Here is a 25,534-nt window from a genome sequence, read left to right on the forward strand (position 1 = left end):
ATTGATAGATGTGTTGGACTTGAATGAGTGGTGTGCGTGTTGCTGTCTCACCAAGTGTTTCTACTGTTCACTGTTGAAACATAACTCCTTTGACTGATTTTATCTCCCCCAGGTGTCGGATTAAATGATGGACAGTGGCATTCCGCCTCCTTGTCTGCCAGAAGGAACCACCTGCGTGTGGTGGTGGATGGCCAGGCGGCCTCTGCTGCTACCTCCCTGGGGCCCGAGCAGATTTATTCAGGTGGCACCTATTATTTTGGAGGTAAGAGAATAGGTGAGGCCATCTGGGCAGTTGAACCGTATTTGTGGTCCATCCCCTGTGTCCTGGGGATGTCATCATGTGTTACCTACATCAGTACTATGGAATAATATCTCTCTTTCTCTGAACATGGAAATGTTGAATGGAGCAAGATGACAAATTATAACCTAAAATGCATTTCTTTGACGTGAACTTATATTTACAGTTTCTACAATAAGATTAATTGAAATTAGGCCAACCTCTTCATTTCTTACTTTCAAACTTTGTTATATTTTCCTAATGTTAAATGGTCCTTATATGTCTTTTTTTTCTGATTTAATGGGCTGGTTTTATCACAGTATTTTCCTGATTTCACCTCTTGGCATTTCTAGAGCATCTTTATTGCTTTCCAGCTGCCCAGTATAGAAGGCAGTATGATGCCGATGGACAAAATAATTGAACTTAATTAGCCATAGAAACCGCTTCTCATTGCTAAGTAATAATGTAATAACTGTTACGTTTGATAAAATTTGGGCATCAACCATCAATGCCAGGCCATTTCTCTTAGAGAACAAAAACAAATGAAGCATTTACTTGTCCAGTGTATGTTTGATTGAACTGAAGGCTTGGAAAGGAAACCTTAGAAATGGGAAAGAATCTTTAGCACTGAAAATTAAAATAAAATGTTATTTGCCATTAGAAAAGTGAAATTGTAAAACTACTAGTAGTAAGACTTATTTCTAAACATGACTTGAGGCATTTCTTATTGTTATTTCATTTTATTTTTAAAAAATATCTTATGTACTTATTTTTAGAGAGAGGGGAGGAGAGGGAGAAAGGGAGGGAGAGAAACATCAATGTGTGGTTGCCTCATGCTAGCCCCCAACTTGGGACCCGGCCCGCAACCCGGGCATGTGCCCTGACCGGGAATCAAACTGGTGACCCTTTGGTTCACAGGCTGGCACTCAGTCCACTGAGCCACACCACCTAGGGCTATTTAATTTTATTTTTAAAGATTTTATTTAATTATTTTTAGAGAGGGAGAGGGAGGGAGAAAGAGATAAAGAGAAACTTCTATGGGTTGCCTTTCATACATGCCTTGACAGTGAACTGCACCCATTACTCAGGCATGTGCCCTGACTGGGAATTGAACTGGTGACCTTTTGCTTTATGGGAGGACACTCAACTAACTGAGCCATACCAGTCAGGGTGTATTGTTATGTTAAATTTTAATAGTTACTTCTACCTAGAGTCACTTTTGACTTTGGTGGAAAGCCCAATTTTTATTATTCAGTTATACCCCCTAAACCCTTCTCCACCTCCCTTTCCCGCCACCCCCCCCACCCGCCAGCAATCACCACACTATTGTTCATGTCTGTGAGTTTTTATCTCTCTCTCTCTTTTTTTTTTTTTGCTCAACCCTTCCACTCCCCTCATAAATGGTGATGGTGAACACATAACACAGTGTACAGATGATGTGTTGTAGAAACCGTGCACCTGAAACCCATATAATTTTGTTAACCAGTATTACTTTAATACAGTCAATAAAAGGGAGAAAGTAATACAAATTCCTTTCTAAGAGTTTACAGCACACAGATTGTGAATTATTCATCTGATATTAAGAACAACCAAACAAACAAAACCGCTACATAAACTATTACTGTGAAAGACAGCCTAGTGCCAAAACTCTTAAAAAAGGGAATTTCTGCCCCTGGCTGCTGTGGCTCAGTGGATTGAGCATCAGCCTGCGAGCCAAGTGTCGCTGGTTCGATTCCCAGTCAGGGCACATGGCTAGGTTGCACGTCTGGTCCTCAGTTGGGGGCGCGAGTGAGAGGCAACCACACAGTGATGTTTCTCTCCCTCTCTTTCTTCTTTATCCTCGCTCTAAAAATAAATTAATTAAAAATAAATAAATAAATAAATAAATAAATAAATAAATAAAACAAAATGGAATTTCTTCCTTGAGTAAGGTTTCTACCTTTCTTTTAAATTTTTTTACTTACTGATTTTAGAGAGAGAGGGAGGAAGAAAGGGGGAAAGGGAGAGAAAAATATTGATTTGTTGTTCCACTTATTTATGCATTCATTTGATCCCCTGACTGGGGATCAAACCCGCAACCTTGGCATATTGAGATGACACTCTTAACTAACGGAGCTACCTGGCCATGGCAGATTCGACCATTTATGAACCAAGTTGTTTATAAAACCTGATGGAATGTATGATTGACTGTACGGTAATTCATAGGAACACATTCCTTTAAGAGATGTAAGATATATAGACCAACTTAACCAAGAGCTTTTACTTCAAAGGAAAAGATTTAGAAGCACTAACAGAGATAAGGGGAAAGAACAAGCATATTGTCAAGTGACACACACAAAAAAAGGCTGTAAAAAAGTGTAAATCATGAAAAAAGAATCATGATTCTTCAAGTATTTTATGTTCTTGTTCAGATTTAACGATGCCTACCTATTTTTTTTTGTAGAAATTTTGATTGCTTTTATTCATACACATTTTATAGTGAAATAGATCACATGTACTCTGTAATATTGATTGCTCTTATTATGATTCATATGATACACACCATTATATTTAAATAAATTTTGAATTTGTGAATAGTTTTAGATTTACCAAAACATTGCAAAGACATATAGAGACTTTTCATATGCCCACACCCAGTTTCCTCCATTGTTCACATCTAACATGATATATACAATTTAAAGAATTCTACTTATTTTTTTGAAAGTACACATCTACACATTCCTTTCATATCTTAAGAAAGATAGTATCACCAACACCCATTTGTCCTTTCAGGGTCATATCCCTTCATCTCCCCAGGTGAACACTGTCTTGAATTTTGGATTTATTTATTTTTCCCTCTGTATGATTTGACATTTATTAAGGTGTCTCTAAGTTTTTGAACAGTGTATTGTGGAAGCTTCTGTAGTAAATTTCCAACTTCAGCACTTTAAAAAAGAAAACCAGTCTTCAGTTTACTTAGGTATCTCTGTTTATTCAATCATCTTCCCAGTCGGTGCCCTTCAGTACCAGGGTATGTCACTAAATATGTGGCCTGCAAGTGCCAGCGCTCCCTCATCTTTCCAGGGCTGGGAGCAAGGGTCCAGAAGAAAGCAGGAGGCCTTTTGCTGCCCTGCCTCCTCCTCCCAGACGGTGCCTTCAGGACCTGGTAGAGGTGATCCATTGCCCTGGACACCCGCTTAGGGCGGGTGGGCTGGGAATTCTGGATTCTGGGAGTGGACTGGATAGTGGGGAGAAGAGTCTGAATGGGCACATCACCTTACTTTGTGAGGCCTCTTGGGGCCATGAGCAAAAGCAAGGCTGGATGAGGCTAGACTAAGGTTCCCTAAAGTGCAGGACTGCCACAGGGGCCCTGATGGCCTGCGTGGGACTGGCAATGGGGTGTGGGGTGGCCAACTCTCTCCAGTTCCAGCACTGAAAGCTCAGAATCCTGGGAACACCCCTCCCTCAGAGCAACTGTGACAGATGGTCACCCTAGAAAACCTTCTGGTCTTACATGAGAGTCCCCTTTATTATCAGGTTGCTTTACCTTGGTGGAAGGCTTTTCTCGGGTTGTTTATTCTTCAGCCAGGTTATCATCAAGTAAATAACTACCCCATGTTCTGAGACACTTCCCATCAGTTCTCCCTCGCTTCTCCTTGCATTCTACAGCAAGTTTCCAGTTACCAGCAAATGGTCAGTCTAACCTGGCCGCGCTGCCCCGCTGTGAAGGAGTGGTGTGTTCCAACCCCCTGGGGTGCGTCTCCGTTCTGCGTCAGCCTTGGGAGCGGCAGTCATGTTGGGAGAGTGGGCTGCTCCTGAGCCGGCAGTGCTCGGCGTATACCACGCCAAATTCTACTGTTTGTCCATCATTTTTTACCTCTTTTTAGCCTCCCCTCAAATTTATGCTTTTCGCAAAGCCAGACTGCATCGTGGTCAGCTTGTAAGCATTTATAAATTACAAATTTTAAATCTTGGTCCTCCGGATTACCTGCTGCAGATTCCCCTGTGCAGTCTCGGTGCTCTTCTCTAACACGCCCCATGGCACGAGCTAGTTACCAGACTGTGTAAAATTCACACACTCCTGCTTGTGCAGGTCAAGCTTTGTCCGTCCACTGGACTGGCTGCATCACCCTGAAGTCTAACCGACATCTCACTCCGGCCCAGTGACACACAGTGGTAATTTACCTGTCATCCTTGTAGGTGTTTAACATGCTGACTGCCTCTAGTAATGGATCCATCCATTAATTCAGCACTCAGTATTTCCCAGAAATCTTCATATTTTAGAACTTCCCTTTCAAATGGGTTCAGTGCTGAAATTCTCTCTGTGAATGCATTATATTAACTTGTGGATGCCTGTTATCACGGACTAATGAGACTAACCTGCCTTGGACCCCGCTTTGTTCTTAGCGTCTCTTTGCTATTAAGTATGGGGCTAGGAATATGAAATGCCTCGCGGCAGGAGGGTGTTGCTTTCTGTAAAGTCCCATGATCTTTACTTATGACTACAAGTTTTCTTGGTTTTGTTTCTGACAGGCATGTTGCACAATTCATTTTATTTTGAAATGCTTTGAAATGTGTCAGGAAACACCATCTGGAGTAAAGGAGATTAGCAGAGCTGTTTATATTCCTGGTATATTGTAGTTGCCCCGTATATTATTAAACTATTATCCTTTCTATTTTTATTTTAACATTCTTAATTGGTTAATAAGTCATCTAGAAAACACATAGAGATATGGTCACCATATTCTATACCACAGAAGTAATTTAAACACTGAGGATGTGTATAGTGCTGTGTTTTATAAATTGATACTCAAAGAGCTTTTATTACCTTTGCTTGATAAATTAAATTTGAAACTCCACTGTCTCCATTGGTTAAAATTTGACATTTCAAGTGTCTGATAACAGTGTTGAATATGAATTTGGCCTTGAATTGCCATGTAAATGCATTTTGTTAGGAAAACAAAGCAATAAAAGTAAATATCCTCAGTCAAAATATTTAATTATACTGCAGATTCCCAGGTAGAAACTAGCATGAATTGTACAGAATTAGGAAGTTGCTAGTTCATGTCTAATTTTTTGAAATTGTAATAGTGGTTGACAATCATTACAGCAAAGAAAGATTAATGAAAAATGCATAAGTATAATATATTTGTTCATACTCCATAAAATTATTTATTTCACTTGGATAGAGAAACACTTAGAACATCATTAAATCCCAGACAATAATGGTCAATATTATAGTTCTTTATTATTTAAATAATTAGTACCAGGTCTTAGATACATGTTAGAAAAAATCAATATAAAAGAACATTCTTTTATGAGGCAAAATATAAACAAAATTAAACAATGGAATGTTTTCACATTAAGTCATTATGATTCATTAAAATGCATATATATATATATATATATGGCTCATGTATATTAAAGTGATGCATTTAATTAAATAAAATATTATAATTGGTAATTTTATTTCAAGTCAATATAACTTCTTTTCCAAATAGGTAGCTTTAAATACAAAAGTATTTCACCTTTATTGATTTATTTATCTTTTCTTATCTGTAGTGCACATTTTCATCCTTTCTATTCTTTTTGTGTCCCAAAAGACTTAACTTCCTGTATTTACATTGTATGTAATTTAAATACTGCTGACTAACTAACATGTTTAGGGTTCTGGGCTAATATATGCATAATTTTAAAATTTAAATCAAGTCAGTATCCTTGCACATAGTTATTATAACAGCAGAAATTTCCTATGAATCCTGTAAGGAGAAGAAATACTTTGTATAAATTGAAATTTGTAATTTAGAGCGAACTAATTATAATTGCAATGGGCTTTTTTCTCCCTCTATTAATTTAATAAAATAATCAAATCCCTATTTTATTATTTTAAATGAAGTATGTTATGATACTGAATTCTTACTCATTATGATATATCCTGGTTTTACTCTGCTTTGTTTTATCAGGTTGTCCTGACAACAGCTTTGGCTCCAAATGTACAAATCCCCTTGGTGGATTTCAGGGATGTATGAGACACATTTCTATTAGTAACAAAGCAGTAGATCTGATTTCCGTTCAGCAGGGGACCTTGGGGAACTTCAGTGACCTTCAGATAGACTCCTGTGGAATCACAGACAGGTAAGGACCATCTCCTGACTGTTGTCATATGTTTGGTGGCAGATCAAAATTTACATATAAAACAAACACATTTTCTCTCCTGCTTCCTACCATCATCATTTGCATGGGAAATGAATTATTATATTCACATTAGAAATAAGAAAAATATACCTTTACTTTTATATTTCATATTTGCAGTGATAAAATTTAGGTAGCAAACATGTTACCATGCTGTTTATGTGGACACATGCTACCAGTTCATAAAAGATAACATTGATGCGGCTATAATCTTAGGTGGATATCAATGGATCAAAAGTATATCACTAAACTCAATAGCTTAGGATACCCTAACATTGACCATCAGGTTCCAAGAAATCAGAGACCTATTTGGTCAGTTATCAAACTGTCTTTGCTCCCTGACACCTGAATAATGTTATCAGAGGCACAGAAATTTAACTGGTCGCCATGCTCCGACTGTGTACCTTTAAGAACCCATTACTATCTTCTCTGCAGGGAATATGAAAGGAACCTGTCCTGAGGAAAAGTTTGGAGCTGTGGTGTTGATCAAGGTTAAGGCTGCTCCCATAGTTTAGGTAGGAACTCTAGTACAGGACATGCTAGTGCAAGGTTTAGGAGTTAATTGCAGAGGACAAGCAACTTTTAGAACGATAATTGATAGTAATTTAGAAGTATTTTTAGGCATGGTGAGCTTTATCCAAATAATTTTTCAGTCAGATTTTAAAGAACTATACCCTGTGACAAACTTAGCCCCTGCCCTGTAATAGTGCTGTGTATTTTGAATAAATTCATAAATTCTGGGTTTTAAAGATAACTTTTTATTTGTATGAAACATTTTATCAACACAAACACTCATCTATTTCTCTCTGATAGACCTTTTACTCTGTCAATGTTTGTTGGTCTATTTTAAACACTAATAGGCATTGTTATGTCAATAAAATAATTATAATCTTAGTTAACAATGACTTAGAAGGACATCTTTTCTATGAATACACATTTATTTATTTAACCCCACTTGCAGATAAAACAATTCTTTCTATAATGAGTGAGGGTGTGTAAAGGGAGAATTTAGATAATAAACCTCAATGGCTTGATTTGGGCATTGAATTACAGTGAGTTTTTCCATAGTTACAACTATACCAGCTCTGGAACCTTAATCCCCGTTTTGAGGAGGGCATATAGCAAGGCTCCATGGATCTGCTTCCTAACGTGGGGCTCACTCACAAAGGCCGGGAGCCCCTACCTCTGATGGGTAACAGCCATCAGGGACCAGTGGGGACATTCGGTCATCCACCCATGAACATAGTCATGTTGACCGGCTCAGATGGCAGAAAAGTCTTTGGGTACAAGCAGATCCGCACTTCTCCTATGTGGTTGCTTCGGCGCTGCTATCGACGCTCGAATCCCTGGTGCCTGCTTTCCAGAGGTACACACTTGTAAGATAGAGTAAGTGCAGCACAGCTGGAGAATTTGTGGTTTCAATATCACACCTTAAAAAGACTTCAGAAATAGTGAGCAAATTATGCAGGAGTCTTGACTACACATTGTTTTTTAAAGAAAAAATGTCTCACAGTGACCCAAGCAATCTTAGAAAGAGAGCAAGTTTTACATTTGTATGCCTTTTAAATTTCCAAAGGTATCACTCTCTTATACTCATAAGAAAAAATATATGTACTCATCCTTTGGTATCTTTGGGAGGATTAGGTCCAATACTCTGCAGAGAACCGGAATCCGTGGGTGCTTATAGAATGGCGTAGTGTTTGTACATGACCCACGCACACCCTCCCCTATGCTTTAAGTCATCTCTGGATTATGTAAATAGCTAATACAATGTAAATGCTATGTAAATAGTTGTTATACTGTATAATTTTGGAAATAACGGCAAGAAAAAATCTGTGCGTGCTCCCTATAGCTGCAACTGTCATAGGCCTAATTGCGTAGTACACACCAGCAACGAGGTAACTTCTTCTCCCCCCTCGATTTTTTCCATCCCCGGTTGTTGAATCCGTGGATGCAGGACCAGTGGATACAAAGGACCGACTATTCATTTATTTTGGTCTTATAAGCTATACCTATTGACACAGCTTCCAAAGCATTATTAAATAGAGCCTTTTAAAAATAAATCTGTGTGCTAGCTCTGTGCTAAGCACCTAACATGAATTAGTATTTATTTATTGTTTTTCATTTTATTTTTTTATTTTAGAAGTTTTATTGAGATAGGAAAAGGAGAAACTGGAAAGGAATATGGGAGAAAAACAGAAGTGGTTTGGCAGAGTGTCAAAAATATTTTCCAATATCTTTCAAGCAGTTAGCTAGATTCTAAGTCTACTAGTATCTCTGAGGAGCAGTTGAGATGATAAATAAGAATAAATGCACATATTTTAAAAGAGCACTTGTTCATGTTTGGAAATAATGAAATGTAAGACATGAATTTTTTAGAATTGCAAAATACAAGGAAGTGTAAAGAAGTCAATAAAATCTCCCATATCCTCCTCATAAGTCATTCATTGTTATACAAACATTTTACAGTTACCTTCACATACATACTCACACACAACAAATAAAAAACAAAATTCAGGATAAAAAAGCGATTTCTATTCCAGAAATAGTTTATATTATATATATTCATTTATCACAAAAGCATCTACAATCACTTGAAAGAGCATTATATGTCTGTGGGAATTTTATTCAATTCACAAGTCAATCTTAATGATTTTATTAATTTGTATGTTTAAAATAACTTTACACTCTCCCTGAATTAGTACTTAAGCTTGTGTGTGGGAATGTCTGTGTGTAAAGAAGATGCACGTGTACAAGGAACGGCCTTACAGGTGTGTGAGTGTGTAAGCATGGTGTGGCTGTGTGTGAGTGTGTGTGCCTGTGTGGGGGCTAACGTGTGAGCACTGCATGGTTGTGTGGTATTTGTGCAGGGGTGTAAGGAGACTTTGGATATGTGAGTGACTTTATGAGTGTGACTGTGCAGTGACTAGGTTCTTTAACTTTTAATTAATTAATATGTATTTAAGTTCATCCTCACAAAAAGCCTTAGAACCTGTTCTTAGTTGTAGTTATTTGTTAGAAACATGGGAGCGTGCACAGAGAGGCTGGCTAGGCGGCCCAGCTACGAGGCAGAGCCCAGCGTCTGCTGCCAGCCCTCTGGTTTCAGGAAAGTCCCCTTGGTGCGCAGGAACATTTATTGTGGTTAATATTTAACCACTGTATAATAAACACAAAATTTAATGGTTTAATAAATCGCAATGAAGAACAAACAGGAACATTAACATATATTTTTAAATTTGACAGGCACTAAAACAATGTGGTTCTTTTTTACTCTAACTAAGTAAGTTAGATTAAACCTGCACATAATGGTGTACATACATTTACACACATGCTCACACTCACACATATATAGTCTCTCAACACAAGTGCATACTCATGTGCTCACCAGACACATATCCAAAAGCTTTCTACCAGTCCTTATGCACGCACACACCTTGTACACACATTCACGTACCTCTCACACATTAACACATATACTCACACACCGTAGGCAAGTACACTCAACATACCATCTCTACACATTCACAGACTCATAAGGTCATTTTCACACTTGTCACACACACACATCTTCCTTATTCACAGTCACACTCATTTACACACACACACACATTTGCAAGCCGCCCCCTTGTTCTCTGGAAATGCAGGGGAAGGGGCCCTAAGCCCAGGGAATCCGGGTGCGGGTGTCTCAGGCGTGAGTGAGGACTGCAAAGGGAAACTGCCGTCTGTGTCCCCATGTCCATGTCCCCACGGCTTGGCAGGAACCCAAGTGGGGCTGGGGCAGGGGCGACAGTTGTTAGGGCATAAATACTAAGTTGCTTCACTAAAGTACTTATTAAACAAAAGGATTAGGTCTGTCTTTTGACATCAACCTCTTAAGAATATCTGCTGATTGAGGAGGGTCACCATCTCAGCCCTGTCATCTCCTTCCCTCTCTTGACTGCGGTAAGGCAGAGGGTGTGGTATGTCCCTGGTGTCCATGACACCTGAGCCACAGAGGCTCCTGACAAGTGTGAGGCTGCGGGTCACGGCACCCACCCTGGCAACCTCAGCAGGCCCAGCACCGGCCTCCGGCTTCCCCAGCTCGCGGCCTTCAGCCCTGCATCATGCTGCTCCCCCAGCCCACTCCTCTGACCCGGGCCCCGGCTTGTGCCACCTTCCCTCCGGCCTGGCCCCTGTCGCCCTCCAGTCCCCCGACTCCCTCTCCATTTTCTGAGGAGCTCCTTAAACCTGCTCTCATTCCTAGTCCCTTATGCCCACAGAGTGGTTATTTCCCTACTGACAAATGATCGGAAGATCATGATGTTATTCTGTCCTCTATAATACTGAAGACATGGCTTGTCATTCAGTAAATTTTTTCACTGTGTCCCAAGCCAAAGGTATACCTACTACTTTCACTTAAAAAGTGGTTTAGGTCCAAACAACATCATATGTATTTATGTCCTAACAATTTAGTAACTCTCTGAAAATGTTATATATATATTTTAATATTTTTATTTTTAATTAAAAACAGTTACTTAGGCCCTGGCTGGTGTGGCTCAGTGGATTGAGCACTGGCCTGTGAACCAAAGGGTCACAGGTTTGATTCCCAGTCAGGACACAGGCCTGGTTGTGGGCTGGGTCCCCAGTTGGGGGTGCATGAGAGGCAACCACACACTGAGATTTCTCTCCCTCTCTTTCTCCCTCCCTTCCCCGCTCTCTAAAAATCAATAAATAAAAATCTTAAAAAAAAAATTAAAAACAGTAAACATGTAGCTAAATATCAAAGACTGGTTTATTTAAAAAAGAAAAACAAAAAATCAGTTACTTAGTATAATAATTGCACATATTTACTGTCGGGTACTGTACCGCTTTTCAAAGCTTGGTATTAGCTCAGACACTGCCACTCTCGTTTTCTGATCAACAACAATTTCATGTGGTTCTTGTTTTTTATCGACTACTAGAAGTTCAGCTTCTTAAAGATAGAGCATCATTAAAAGGACTGTATTAGTATCTAGTGTTGAAATTGAGCTAATATGAGCTAGAAAGTCACACAGTGTTTGACAGATGTTAAACATGCCTGTGTTCCTCTTGAAAATTTAAATATTCTGGGAGCCCCTGTGAGCTCAGCTTAGTATGCTGGGGCGCCCCCACACTGTGCCTGGAGACCGTGTGTGTATCATGCACCTTACACGGTCCTGCATGTATACACCAAGTGAATAACGAGGTCCCTTTTTCCCACTCCTTCTCTCGTTCTTTCTTTACTTTTTCTTCCTTTACATATTCAGTGTAGTAAATCGATATGATTGTATGTTGTTATTTTGTGTAAGCTATTTATATTTCTGGCAACATATTGAATTAGTGTTGTATTACTTGGGGCAAAGGAAGGGCCCTGAAAGAGTAAGACACGTTGAAATTTAAGCAGCCACAACTACCCGAGAATTGGTTGAAATCTGATGAATTTATTGATCTAAGGTTTAGTTCTGTGATTAAAGTGCTTTAATGACAGACTGAATAACCATTAGTCATGTTAAATTTACTCTTTATGTTGTGGTTGACGTTCTGTTTTTCCATGCCTGTGGACAGCTGATCAATATTTTACATCTCAAAGTGAAACATGGTAATGGTGTCTGCGCCTTCTTTCAGGTGTTTGCCCAACTATTGTGAGCACGGTGGGGACTGCTCCCAGTCCTGGAACACCTTTCGCTGCAACTGTGCCAGCACGGGGTACAGGGGAGCCACCTGCCACAACTGTAAGCTGAGCACCCCTGCTGCTTCCTGCCTCTCTTCTCATTTCCTTGTTCCCTGTTCCTTGTCAGTGCTGTGTGAGCACATGGCCGTGCATGTCCAACCATGTGTTAGAATGTCCACTCCTGAATTTTAGCATCCGGTTCATTTCTAGTTGTCCACCTAATTCTGATCACCACCCCAGTAGGTGGGTACGATTTTTATCCCTAATCAGAGAAATTAATGCCCTTGCCTGAGGCTTATTCAATAGATGAGTCACAGCGAGGACGTGAACACCTGCAATTATGCTCCAGAGCCTAGGACCGCAGCCAGGGCTCCCGTCCTGTATTATAAAGCACACGTTTGTTCTGATGCAGTGTTGGTGTGTGTTGTAAGACTCATGCCGTTCAGTTGTCCAGTTGTTCGGTACATATGATAAGATCCCCCAAAGTGCTATTTATAGTCATCAGCTCCACCCCTCCTGGTCTCACTGTGCGCTACTTTGTACTCTGGCCAGACTTGAGATTGGAACCCTGGGCTTCCAGCCATCGGGGCTCCACAAGGGGACTCTCAGGGGTCTTGGTCAGGGCTGCAGCCTGAGTTGTTCCTGAGGTATCAACATAATGTATTGCCTCCTAAGATCATGAAGAATATTTGCTGTTTTTGAAGCACATCTCACTGTAACCAATGACCAAGATACTTGACCCAGGTCACCCAGTGAGTGGAGGGACAGTATATTTGAATTGTCATCATCTTATGATAGTAACTAACTCAAAACAGAAAGCTAATTGAATGTATTTTGATTGACTGTTTGTCTTTAATTGTTATCAATAACTGAAAAAAATAGGTAATGAACAAATAAGATATTGTCATCTGTGGCCCACAATTTGACCTAATCATTGAGTTAATTTATTAGATTCTGGAGCAGGTAGTCTAAATGAAGCTGAAGGGTTTTTGCCAATAACCATTCTGAAAAATGGGGCCAGGATGACAAGTTATTTACTAGTTATTGTGAAGCTATCACCACCTTTAGCATGAGTAAAGGGAGGGGCATGGACAGGGTCTTTTGAAAAGATCTTATTTAAAAAAATATGTTAAAGGCATGTTATAAAATGTCAAGCAACACACATGAAGCAAAAGTGTACTCTCAATGACCCTTCTCCAATTCTGTGACCTTTCTAATACTCACCTTCACTCCAAAGTTACGTGTAGATACTGCCAGCATCTTTCAAGGAATTTGTGAACATAAGTATGTGCATATAGATGAATATAAATTAACCATTTTTACATCCCCTCTTCACTGCACAAAGTACAGAAGTGACTGGAAAGCAACCCATGCTTATATTTTCACCTGTGTAATATATAATAGGAAAAAATAAAACCATCAGACTGTGGAGGAATGGAGAAGTAATTTTGCATAATCTGAAATTTTATAACATAGAGCAAATCAGTTACATTATTTCATATTGTCTAAAACTCATTAACATAATTTTCAAAAATTTAGAATAAACGAGGAAAGGACATTCAGGGATGATTTACTTCTCATTTCACAGAATTAAGAAGCTTGATGGAAATTATCAGTACATTTGTCCAAGTATTCAGGGAGATTGTGCATCATGTATAGGTGTTAATATAAAAACTTATGCATGGAAAATATATAACCGTATAATGAAAAATATCCAATTATGGATCAAAACACATTGAGCCCTCCTGGGAGCATATTTCATATAAATATTTCTTCTGTTTTGAATTTTAATTATCCTGAATTCTCATTACAGGCCATTATAGAAAGTTTCCTTTGTAAATTACCTTTTAAATTATTGATGAGGAGCTTTATAAATCATATTTCTTTTACAAAAAAGGATTTTATTTATAGATAATCTTATGTGAGAAAGGAGAATACTTACAACATTATTTAAAACTTTTCTATTGTGTAATTATTTGCTATCAGCAGATTATTGAAGGAGATTATACTGTTGTGCTTCAGATGTTAGGTTAGTATGGATGCTGAAAGGTCCTTTAGGATGGATGCCCAAAATTTTATTTATAAGCCTCTTAACATTTAAAACAACTACCTTCTCTTTTGTTGTTCTACCTAATGTAAAAATAAACTGAAGTTTCATTTTGGCTGCATATTCTCATATTCCTTTAGTAATAAAAATATAATAGCATAAAATACAGCCTCATTCTTTCTTTTTTCTATCTAACCTGCTTTCATCCATATTAATTCTTTTTTAAAGCCTCATCATTTTTAAAAAATAATTTATTTATTTGTTGTTTATTTATTTATTTTAGAGAGAGGGGACAGGAGAAAGAGAGGGAGAGAAACATCACTGTATGGTTGCCTCTCATGCGCCCCCAACTGGGGACGTGACGTGCAACCTAGTCATGTGCCCTGACTGGGAATCGAACCAGCAACACTTGGCTCGCAGGCTGATGCTCAATCCATTGAGCCAGGGCACATATCAAATTTTTTAAAAAAGAATAGAGTTTTGTTTTAAAGTATGTTTTACCTTCTTGTCAGTAATATACATATTAAATTTTAAAACATGGAGTATTTTGTGTCCAAACTAAAACTTAAAAAATTCATTTTATACTATTCCATTTATTATGATCCATTTTTTTACAGCTATCTATGAGCAGTCATGTGAAGCCTATAAGCACAGAGAAAATACTTCAGGGTTTTACTACATCGATTCAGATGGAAGTGGTCCCCTAGAACCGTTTCTCCTATATTGCAATATGACTGGTGAGTTAATCAACTTTCATTTAATGGTAATATTTGCAAGAATGCTTTAAACATAAAATTAAAATGGAACAAGTAGAAAGTTGACCTAGTTTGCAATTTGATTAAATTATATGTTGTTCAGTAGAACTAACATAAATCCTTAAAAATAGTTTAATGATAATGATTTAAAATGTTGTCATTATTTTATATGTATGTGTTGTGTGTGTAGAACATCTAATAATAAGTGTATCTCATTAAGTCTCAAAACAAAAAGGAGACTTTATTCTTTGAGATTGATGCATGTAAAAGTCTTTGTAAACATGAAGCTTCTTCTTGATTTACATATAGTGAAATAGGAATTAATAGTCATGGAAAGTATATTTGATTACATTCAACATCTGTGATAAAAATGAAAACTTAAAAAAAAATCAGTAAATTATAAGTAGAAGAAAATTTCCTTAATCTGTTAAAGAGGAGCCACCAAAAACTCTACAGCATATAATGCAATGTATGGTAAAATATTGAAAGTTTTATTCTCTTACCAGCGTTAACACAAGGATGCCTGCCATTATGATGCTGTTCCCTGTTGGAGTGGTCGTCCTAATAAGTAAAATAGAGCAAGAGAAATGAATGAAAGATATAAGGACTGGAAAAAAAGAACTAAGATTGTCATTATTTGCAGATGACCAGGTTATGTATTGAGAATATTCTAAACAATCTACAGATGAACTACTAAAATTTAGGATGATTACTGGATATCAATTAACATAAAAATTGATTTCTGTACATCGGCAATAAGCAATTAGAAATGAAATTTTAGATTTTATTTTTAAGAGCATCAAAAATCTTAAATATATGGTAATAAATCTAATGAAAGATGTGCAAGGCTTCTATATAGATAAGTATAAAATGATCTTGAGATAAAACTGAAATCCAAAATAAATGGAGACATATATAAAAATTTCATGGATTAGAAAACTCAATATGGTATAAATATCAATTTTTCCCAAGTAGTCATTGATTCAGTGCAAACCTAAATTAAAATTCCAGCAGGGTGTTTGCTGGTTGGTGTAATTGTTTAGGTAAAAACAAGCAAGCAGCTTCTAAAATTTATAAGCAGATTTGCAGAAACAAGAATCAAATTTATCTTCAAGACTGAAGTTGAAGGACTCAACTCTGCCAGACAGGCTAAGTAAAGCAGTGTGTGATTGGCACAAGGATAAACAGGTCAATGAATCAAAATAGGAGGAATCAAGATTCTTTTACAGCCAGTGGCACTGAGAAAAGTTGTATATAAAAGTAGAAAGGGATCTTGATTCCTTCATGATCAAATGCAAAGAAATGGAATCTAGATAAAGTGTACTGTCCAATATGGTAGCCATTAGTAAACAAGTGCCTATTTAGATTCAAGGTTAATTAAAATTAATAAAACTGAATGAATTGAAATAAATTTTTGAAATTTACATTCATTATAATAAGATTACACTAAATGTCAGTTCCTTAGTCTCACTGGCCACATTTTAACTGCTCTATAGCCACCTGTTCCATCACTTCAGAAAGTTTCCATTGGTTGTACTCTGTGTGGAAATCAGAAAAAGGAAATATTAAATTGAGGGTGTTGGAAAGGTGAATTTACTACTTAAAATCAGGCAGTGACTATCTGGGGAAAGGCCTCCCAGGCAGAGGAAAGAGAACTGCTAAGCCCTGGGAGGGGTGGTCTTACCGGGTGTGTTCAGAAACCAGCAGCAGGTTCAGCGTGGCTGGCGTGTGGCGAGTAGCTGAGGAGTTAGTAGGAGAATCAAGTAGGGTTGGGGCAGCAGGGGAAGCATCGTGGGGTCAAAAAGACAATGTTGAAAGGTCTTCGGTTTTACTTTGAATGAGATGTCTGAATGAAATGAGAAGACATTGGAGAGTTTTAAACAATGGTGGATGCAATCTGATTTCCTTTAATAGGATCATGATTACTCCTGTGTTGGGAAATGCCTATTCAGTATTCAGGGGAAGGGGTAGAAGGAAGCTAGGAAACCATATATATATATATATATATATATACCATGGGTACACACACAGAGTATAAAATCTATACAGGGATAGGCAAAAGTAGGTTTACAGTCATGAGTACATGAAACAGTTCCTTTTTATATTATTATTTATTAATTATCACATTATTTTTCATACAAGAAACTATAAACCTACTTTTGCCCATCCTTATATATCTGTTTTTATCTGTGTAGGTCAAAACCTATCAGTCAACCAATCAATCAGTTAAAAGGGTTAGGGAACCTGTTTGGAGATTAGTTAAATGCAGGAATCAAGGTGAGAGCAGATGATGGTGGCTTGTGCCGGGTAATAGCAATGCAGATGAGGAAGGAGGTGTGATTTTCTCTTCGAATACATGGGAAGTCTGAGAAAACAAAAGGAACCAAAAATAACACCACGTTTTTGTCTTGGCCAACTAGACAAATGGTGGAGTTACTATTATTTGAGATGTGATCAGAAAGGTTTAAGGGGAAGATCAGTTTTACATGTTTTGCATTTGAAATGTCTGTTACACATTTAGATGAGCTACTGAGAAGGCAGTTGAATATGGGAGCCACAATTCCTTTGTGTTAATGTATAATACTAACTCAACACACTCACACACACACACAAACAATCCAATTAAAAAAATGGGCCAAGGACCTGAATAGACACTTCTCCAAAAAGGGCACACAGATGGCCAATAGACATATGAAAAGATGCTCAACATCACTAATCATCAGAGAAATGCAGATTAAAACCACAGTGAGATACCACCTCATACCCATCAGAATGGCCATCATCAATATATCAACAAACAACAAGTGCTGGTGAGGATATGCAGAAAGGGGAACTCTTCTGCACTGTTGGTGGGAATGCAGACTGGTGCAGCCACTGAGGAAAACAGCATGGAGTTTTCTCAAAAAACTAAAAATGGAACTGCCTTAGGATCCAGCGATTTTACTTCTGGGAATTTATCTGAAGAGACCTGAAATACTATTTTGAAAGAATATATACATGCCTATGTTCATTGCAGCATTATGTAAAGCAGGCAAAATTTGGAAGCAGCCCAAGTGTCCATCAGTAGATGAGCGGATAAAACATCTATCATTTATACAATGGAACACTACTAGGCCATAAAAAAGAACATTTTACCCTTTGTGACAGCACGGATGGACCCAGAGAACATCACGCTGAGTGAAATAAGCCAGTCAGAGAAAGACAAATGCCATATGATTTCACCCATATGTGGAGCCTAATGAACAAACTGAACTAACAAACAAAATAGAGACGGACTCATAGACAGAGAGCAGATGACAGCGGTGGGGTGTGTGTGGAAAGATCAAGCCAAAAAGAAAAAGGACTCCTGGACACGGACAGCAGTGTGGTGATTGCTGGGGGGAGGGGGGGGTGGAAGAGGGCATAAGGCGGACAAAAGGTAATGGGAAAAATACAATACAAAATAAACTAAAAACTTCAGATGGAGGTAAAACCTGGGAAAACAGATTTGGGGAGAAATTACTATGGAACGTGTCTGGAGATTTTTTCGTGTAACACAGGTGGGTTCACTTAATGGCCATGGAGGACGCTGCCTTTCTTGGCCCATTCTGGTCGCCATAACAAAGCACCAGACTGCGTAGCTTGTAAACAATGTAAATTTATTTCTCACAGTTTGGGAGACTGGAGAGTCCAAGATCATGGTGATGGAATAGTTGGGTGAGGGTCCTCCTCTGGTCACTCACTTCTTCTTGTGACCTCATATGATTTTAAATACCTTGAACCATTACAACCTAAAAAACAAAGAAAATCTCTTTTGGATTGACATTCTCCTAAATTAGGTTAAAAATAGAAAATTCTTTCCAAACAAAGCATTCTAATTGTAATTTTAAAATAATTAGGATAATATGAATGCAAGTGTCTGTCATCATTGAAATGTCATCATTTGCTCCACTAAATCCACTGCTTTTTCTATAATGACATAGTTTTATATTCAAGAAGTTTCTCACTATCAAACATTGCATAAAGATGGTTGTTTCAGAGGGGAAGAACGATGAGAGCTGGAGCAGTGGCTTTCAAACTTTTGTGAAAATGATGATTTGGTGGCTTAAAGTCACTCTTACCCTCTGCACTGCTACCAAGACTTCTGGTTTTCATTTCACTGAGTCAGTAAGTTTAGAGACCAAGGTCTGGGGCTCTACTCCATTAACAAGCTCCCTGAGTGATTCAGAGATACGGGCTTCTGAGCCCATTCAGTGAGAAGGCTGGAGGGTCGAAGACTTAAAATAAAATTATTTTTACTTCAAGGATTTCAATCATAAAGGCCTTCTTAATAGCTATGAGAGTTAATAATGAACTACCATTATTCCAATGCAGCCTTCTTACAGCGTTTTGCTCCGGAAGGCTTTTCTTTCATCTCGCTGGCTTTCCTTGTCGCGGCGCTTCCTACCTGCTTTTACAGGCCGGGTCGCATCTCTCGCCCTCAGCCATTAAGCATGCAAGTGCATGGGCTCTTCAGCTGTGTTGCTTAAGCAGCATGTTTTCCCCTCTACACTGTTATCACGCTAAAAATAGCCGTCAGTCTAAGATATATCAAGTTCTTAATTATTCAGTTGCTCTACATACAATTTATATTATTGGAAATAGCCTCAGGGAGAGACACCAGTAGACCCAAACTGCCTTTCAGTTTTTTCTCAGTGTATTTATTAAAGATAATAGATTTTCTGCCTATTTCAGCTGTCTCTTCTTACTCATTCCCCTGTGTCTCCTTACCACAACAATTCTCTTTGCATTAGGTAAAAGATAATTTTCTGAAAAGTAAAATGATGGCTCTTACACAGACACAAAAATAAAAGCGCAAGAACACATTTTGAAGATTTTGTTTAACACATTACCAATGAGGAGGCTGGTAAGATGTTACAACCTGTTCAAAGGGGACTCAAACAGACACACACACGTATGAGGAATGGCGAGATGAAGGTGCAAAGGGAGACAAAGCTGGCTCCTTCCAAAGCGAGGAGGGGAGTCAATTGATCCTCTGCCAGGTAGAATTTCCTTGTCTATAGACAAGAATTACGTGTTGCAAGGAAACTTGCTTCCTAAGAAATGTGCGTTAAAGGATAATTAAATGTTAGCATGTCTTGGAAGTAAGAGGTAGTGAATTTCTCAGGAGAGATTTAAAGGCTTATCTTCCCAAGCAGCATTCGCTTACATTCTAAGCGTGAAATTAAGGGCTTGTGCCCGGTCTCCTTTCTCATTTTACAGAGGGGAGAAGAGGTGCCAGCCATCTCTACAAGCTCCACATCTCATAATTTTGGGGTTCCTCTCTTGTGGTGCAACCCCAGCACATGCAGGGGCATCTGGCACTCATTGTATGGGCCTGTGGAAAACTGGGGTGTCGGGAGTGGTTGCTGCTAAGAGTCCAGGAGCGAACTGTCCCTCACCCAGAGGTCTCCTGCTTCTGTTAGCATATATCTGTGTCTTTATTGCCAAGGTCTAGGTCCACGTATATAGATATGTAAATATACATATAGTCTGTACGCAGGGCCAGATAGCTTGCAAGTAGGATAATAACATCTCATACCCTTCCCAACTTCAGATTTAACATTATTTTGCGATTCTCAGTTATCTGCAGTTTAGAGTTATGAAACTGCTAAAAGGCAATGGAAGTCTCAGAGCCACCGTAGAATCAGCATCAGATCATCTAGAAGGTTGTGTTCTAGTCTGGACAATGCATTGTTTTTATTCATCATTTGTTTATTTCCTTCTTTCCTTAACGTCCTCTTCTGCACGTTGTGCCAGCCCCCATGCTATGTGCTGGAGGCACTGTGCTGAGCAAATCGGAAACTGTCACTCTTCTCTTAGAGTTTAGAGCTGCGTGGGGAAGACCAGCAAAATAAGTCACAAAAGACTGAATTGCAAATTGCGATGAAGTCTATGTCTTTTACAGTTGTCATCTCTAAATGGGGGTTTGTAGAAACAGCAGTTAGCACCCTCGTTTCTCAAAGAACAGCAAAGAGACTGTAAATTAGCAGTGGTGAGAGATTCCCCTGTTAGTCAAGCAAGTAAGATGTGGAACATGGCTACTGGGCTCCCATTTCCATCGCTTGGAATCCATGGCGGTGATTCCATCGTCTCGGCCTTGCCCCTGAAACCTAGATTGTCTGATAAGCTTGGCATCTGGTTCACTTCCTACTTTGTAGCACTTTCTATTAGAAAATGAAATCTCTTGCAGGAACGATCATAATGTTGGAATTTTAGAATTTCAAAAGGAAATATTGATACGAGCTGCCCTTTAACGGCTTTCATGCACTGTGGCCTGGAATTTCTTGCAGCAACTTAAAAGACCTGTTGAATCATGTGTTCATTGTGATCCAGTGGATACTAAACTATAGTGAAGTCCTTCTTAGTGTGAGCCAAAGGGCACAGAGACCAAGGTTTCTGGCAGGTTTATTGTCCTGCTCTCTTGGCAGCCGCCAAGGCCAAGTTGAGCTTCTTCATGCATGCCTTTGATTTACCACAAGACAAGATGCATCATTTTGCTGAATAGTAAAAGCAGAGTCCAACAGAGACTAGGTGAACAGATTTGCCTTGTTAACGATCTTAAACTTCTAACAGTCAACGTTGAGTTTTGTCAAATTGCAGAACATTAGACCTACTCTATTGCTTATTATAGTCTATGACCGAATTTTCCAAATTTGGAAATGGAAGCTCAGATTTCCCCTGACTTTCTTAAGGCCACAGATCTATGCCAGATCTGCCACTCAGATCTCCTGAAGGCATTGTATTGCTGGCTGGCCACACATCATTAACTTTATTAGCTAATATATTATATCATGTCCTTCACAAGGAAAATATTTTACTGATAAAGCCCTATAGTGAGCTGAAATGCAAGGCAGAAATAAAAATGATTGTTTCAGATGAAATAACGATCCACCCATAGAGGCCGTAAGGCTGCCACATTTGTTTCTGATCTCATTTATTTGGCCGGCATGCTGTTCAAACTTCTGCTGATGCGGAGAGGGCTGGGAGTGAAACTTCCCGTATCTTGGTTTGAGTGTTGAACCATGTGAATATATTAGCAAAGAAGGGTGGTGGTGGTGAATTCTACCTACTGTTTTTCTCTAATTTGGAATATTTCTCTGAAGTACAGAGAGTTATGTGACATAACAACACATATATACTCGGGTTTTGACAGCTTCCAATCGGTTTCTTACCTATTAAGTCAGAACTTCTGATTAATCTGTTCTTGTGCCTGCATATATCACAGTACATATAATATGAAGTCTTGCTGGAAAAGTTGAAGGATAGAAACATTATGCCTATCTTCTGTTATAAACAATGCAGGATTTTTATTTCATCTAAATACTTCTGGTAATCTACATGAGAGAAATGATTGCAGACATTTTCAAGTGTTAATAGTGATAACTCTAGTATTTTTTGTGTTAGCTGAGTTGGTGCTGAATAAGATGGGTTCAGTTCTAAAGAGTAACTTCCTGTTGCATGGCATAATGACGCAGATCACATGATACCAAAATGAGTAAATCAAATTTGATTTAAAAGGAAAAGACACATAATTGAATGTTGTCTGAAAAGAGATATAGACCATCCATACAATTTTGCCTTTTATTTTATAGGTAACATGAATGACTTCTTAGACTACAAAAGTCATTGCTTACAATCTATAATTCAAAATATTTTACAAATTCTGAGATGCCCTTTTTTGTTTTTTTGCATTGTAACATCTCTGAATTTAGGGTGTTTCATACAAACACTCCACCATGTTTTATAATTATAATAGGTAGTATTTCTTTTCCTGAAGGAAAATAAAATAATGATGTATGATGGTATATCTTTAAAAAGTAGAACATGAGTTTTGATTAAATGAAATATACCACAAAAATTTAATCAGTTTTCTTAATATTTTTCACCATAAATATTGTCTGGCTAATTATATGAAAAAGTAAAATAAAATCATAGCAAATGCATGGCAGTCATATAAATTTCAGGGAATAGAATCACTTTAATTCAAAAAACATTTATACATGTATTTTTTATCAAATATAAGAGTCCATTTATGTTGATTCTACCTCTCAGTGAGGTTTATGACTAGAAAAGTTTGACTCAGATGAAAGGTGATTTTGATTTTCTTTATTTATTTTAACTTTTGCAGACTAGTGATGGTCTCCTCTCTTTCTTCCCCCATTTCTGCATCCAAGAAACTGCATGGACCATCATACAGCACAATGGCTCTGAGTTAACAAGAGTGAGAAATACTAATCCGGAGAACCCCTACGCTGGGTTTTTCGAGTATGTGGCCAGCCTGGAGCAACTCCAGGCCACAATACACCGTGCGGAGCACTGTGAACAGGAGCTGACCTACTATTGCAAGAAGTCACGGCTTGTAAATAAGCAAGGTAAGGTAACCGCGTCCTCCGTCTGCTGCACACATTGCACGGTGGCTTTACTTAGCTAGCTCCTGACGACTTGGATTCTGCCAGGGCGGTGGCATATGACCGCGGAGGGTGTATCTCCCTGTATATTCAGTAAATGTGTCACAGACTGGAAATCACAGAGGTGTTGTTGCCTGAAGAAAAGAACAAGGTCAGTTTACACTGAGCTTTGTTCAAAGCCTTGATTGCATTCGGAGTCCCTTCCTGGCCTTAATCTGATGACTGTTCAGAAAAGGGCTTCGTTCTGATACTCGGTGAATTCACGGTGTTTACCGTTATAAAGGGCAAGCGACACAAACAGTTTGTTTTATCGCGGAAAAGAGCTAATAAAAATGTGACTTAGTTTTTCTGAAAATGACTATTCTGTGTGACTCTTTTTCATGGGTTGTTGACAGTGAGCCTCTGGCTATAATTGAAAATTAAAATAGGCTGCTAGAAACCCAGTTTGTTTAGTAGCTCAGGCGGGAATCAGAAAACCATCTTAACCCTTTATTGTACTCTACTTTTAATAACCAGTCTGTTCCTAAATTCTGTTTTTGGCTTTGTGTTTGTTCCCTTTAGAACCTCTCATTATGTGAGAATATCGCAGGCCCTACCAGTTCTGCCTTATTCTAGTTCTCCTTGACCTAATTCTTAAAGTTACTGCAAGAGATTTCAACTGGCCCCCCAGCTTGCACCTTCCCATGCCTTCTAATCATCCGGTGTATAATCCAAAATCCTAATCTGAATGAAAAAAATTAACTTTTAAGGAACACTGCTGCCACCATAACACTTTTCTATTGAGAAAGCTTCAATGCCTTCCCGTCTCCTGTCTGTCCAATGCAGACTCTTCTGTCTGGACACCAGGGCTGCATATTCCAGACCGACCTGCTTATGCAGCCTCCATGCCACTTACCAATGCTGTTTTCTAGCAGAAATAGTCTAGCAGGTGTATTATTCTTTAGAAGTTAGAGACAATTCTAAGACACCAGCACAATGAAGCTGCTCGGTTGATGTTAACTCCAATTGTCATAAGAGAGGTTGGAGTTCCAGATAGAATGACAAGAACTATAGATTAAATGTGTTTCGTGTGTGATTATCATGTGTCATACGGATCATGCTGAAAAATTTTGAACTCTTGGTATGACATTGAACCTTTTGTTTCCAGTTAAGCACCTCTCTTATCTACTCTCCACCCACTTAGTAGAAGTAGGTATTTTCCCCCCATGCCTGATTTCCACCTCTTCCTCCTCCTTTTCTTCCCTCCTCTTCCTCTTTTTAAGAAACGTTATTCAGTCTTTTACTCCATCTTGCTAGTCTCTGCTGAAATCTTATCCCCCTGAAACCTCAGTGCCATCTGGGACTTGCCATCAGATAGCTGCAGTGCCAAGAACACAGGGTCCAGAGGTGGGGAGAGAGCTAAGCTCAAGTTTCAGGTCTCTCATCGATTAGGTATAGATCTTGGGTAGAGGAACCTTTCTCAATGTTTGTTTTCTCTTCTCTGAAATGGGGTCATGTGGTACCAACCTCACAGGGGTGTGGTGATGATTGGGTGCATAACACGTACCAAGTGCATGAAGTGACTTCCTCCTGTCCCCAGCTCTCCAGTACATCATAGTTACAGTGAACATACCGGTTTAATGTGTAACTTATTCTTCCTTATTGCTAAATATTGATCTCGGTATCTAAAATATAGATAAGCAAATATGGAAGTATATTCTAAGAGAATGAGAACCGCACTTGTAGAGAGGTAAATGACTGTTGTGGAACAAAATGAGTTAAGTGACTTAACTAAAAAAGAAAGACTACAGGAAAGACAATCATTAAAGTCACAAATGAGTCAAACTCTAAAAGAACCAGAAAACAAAATCCCCAACGGGTTAGGGAGCAACTACCACCCAAAGTCAAGGGGAGGACATAGAGTTGAAGGAACACCCACCTTCATGGCCAGGGTTTCAGCCAGGCCTGAGAACCTCCAGCAAAAAAAGTAGTGAACCCTAGAACACTGGAACAGGGGAGGCTGATACGTTCAAATACATAGATTTTCCCAGGTCCACAATCCTAGAATTCACGTTGAATCGATTTGAGGTGGAAAAACTAAAGCAAGAGAGAATACTTTGGATTTTGAGGTCAAATTAAGAAATGGGCCTGGAAGAGCAGGAAGATGGTGTCAAGCAGGTCAAACGCACAATTGCAGATCTGGACGCT

The 25,534-nt window shown here is 38.7% G+C and overlaps 1 protein-coding gene across 1 annotated transcript in view; it reads left to right on the plus strand.

The window, feature by feature from the left end:
* The window catches only part of CNTNAP4 (contactin associated protein family member 4), a 236,289-nt gene that overhangs the window by 152,103 nt on the left and 58,652 nt on the right, over positions 1-25,534 (plus strand). Inside the window, exons 9-13 of the mRNA XM_090261235.1 lie at positions 113-262; positions 6,220-6,391; positions 12,071-12,177; positions 14,781-14,900; positions 23,114-23,311. Coding sequence (XP_090117361.1) covers positions 113-262; positions 6,220-6,391; positions 12,071-12,177; positions 14,781-14,900; positions 23,114-23,311 — 747 coding nt within the window. The remainder of the gene's footprint in view (positions 1-112; positions 263-6,219; positions 6,392-12,070; positions 12,178-14,780; positions 14,901-23,113; positions 23,312-25,534) is intronic.

The sequence above is a fragment of the Furipterus horrens genome, unplaced genomic scaffold (assembly GCF_987537825.1).
Source record: "Furipterus horrens unplaced genomic scaffold, mFurHor1.1.pri manual_scaffold_13, whole genome shotgun sequence".
Classification (NCBI taxonomy): Eukaryota; Metazoa; Chordata; class Mammalia; order Chiroptera; family Furipteridae; genus Furipterus; species Furipterus horrens.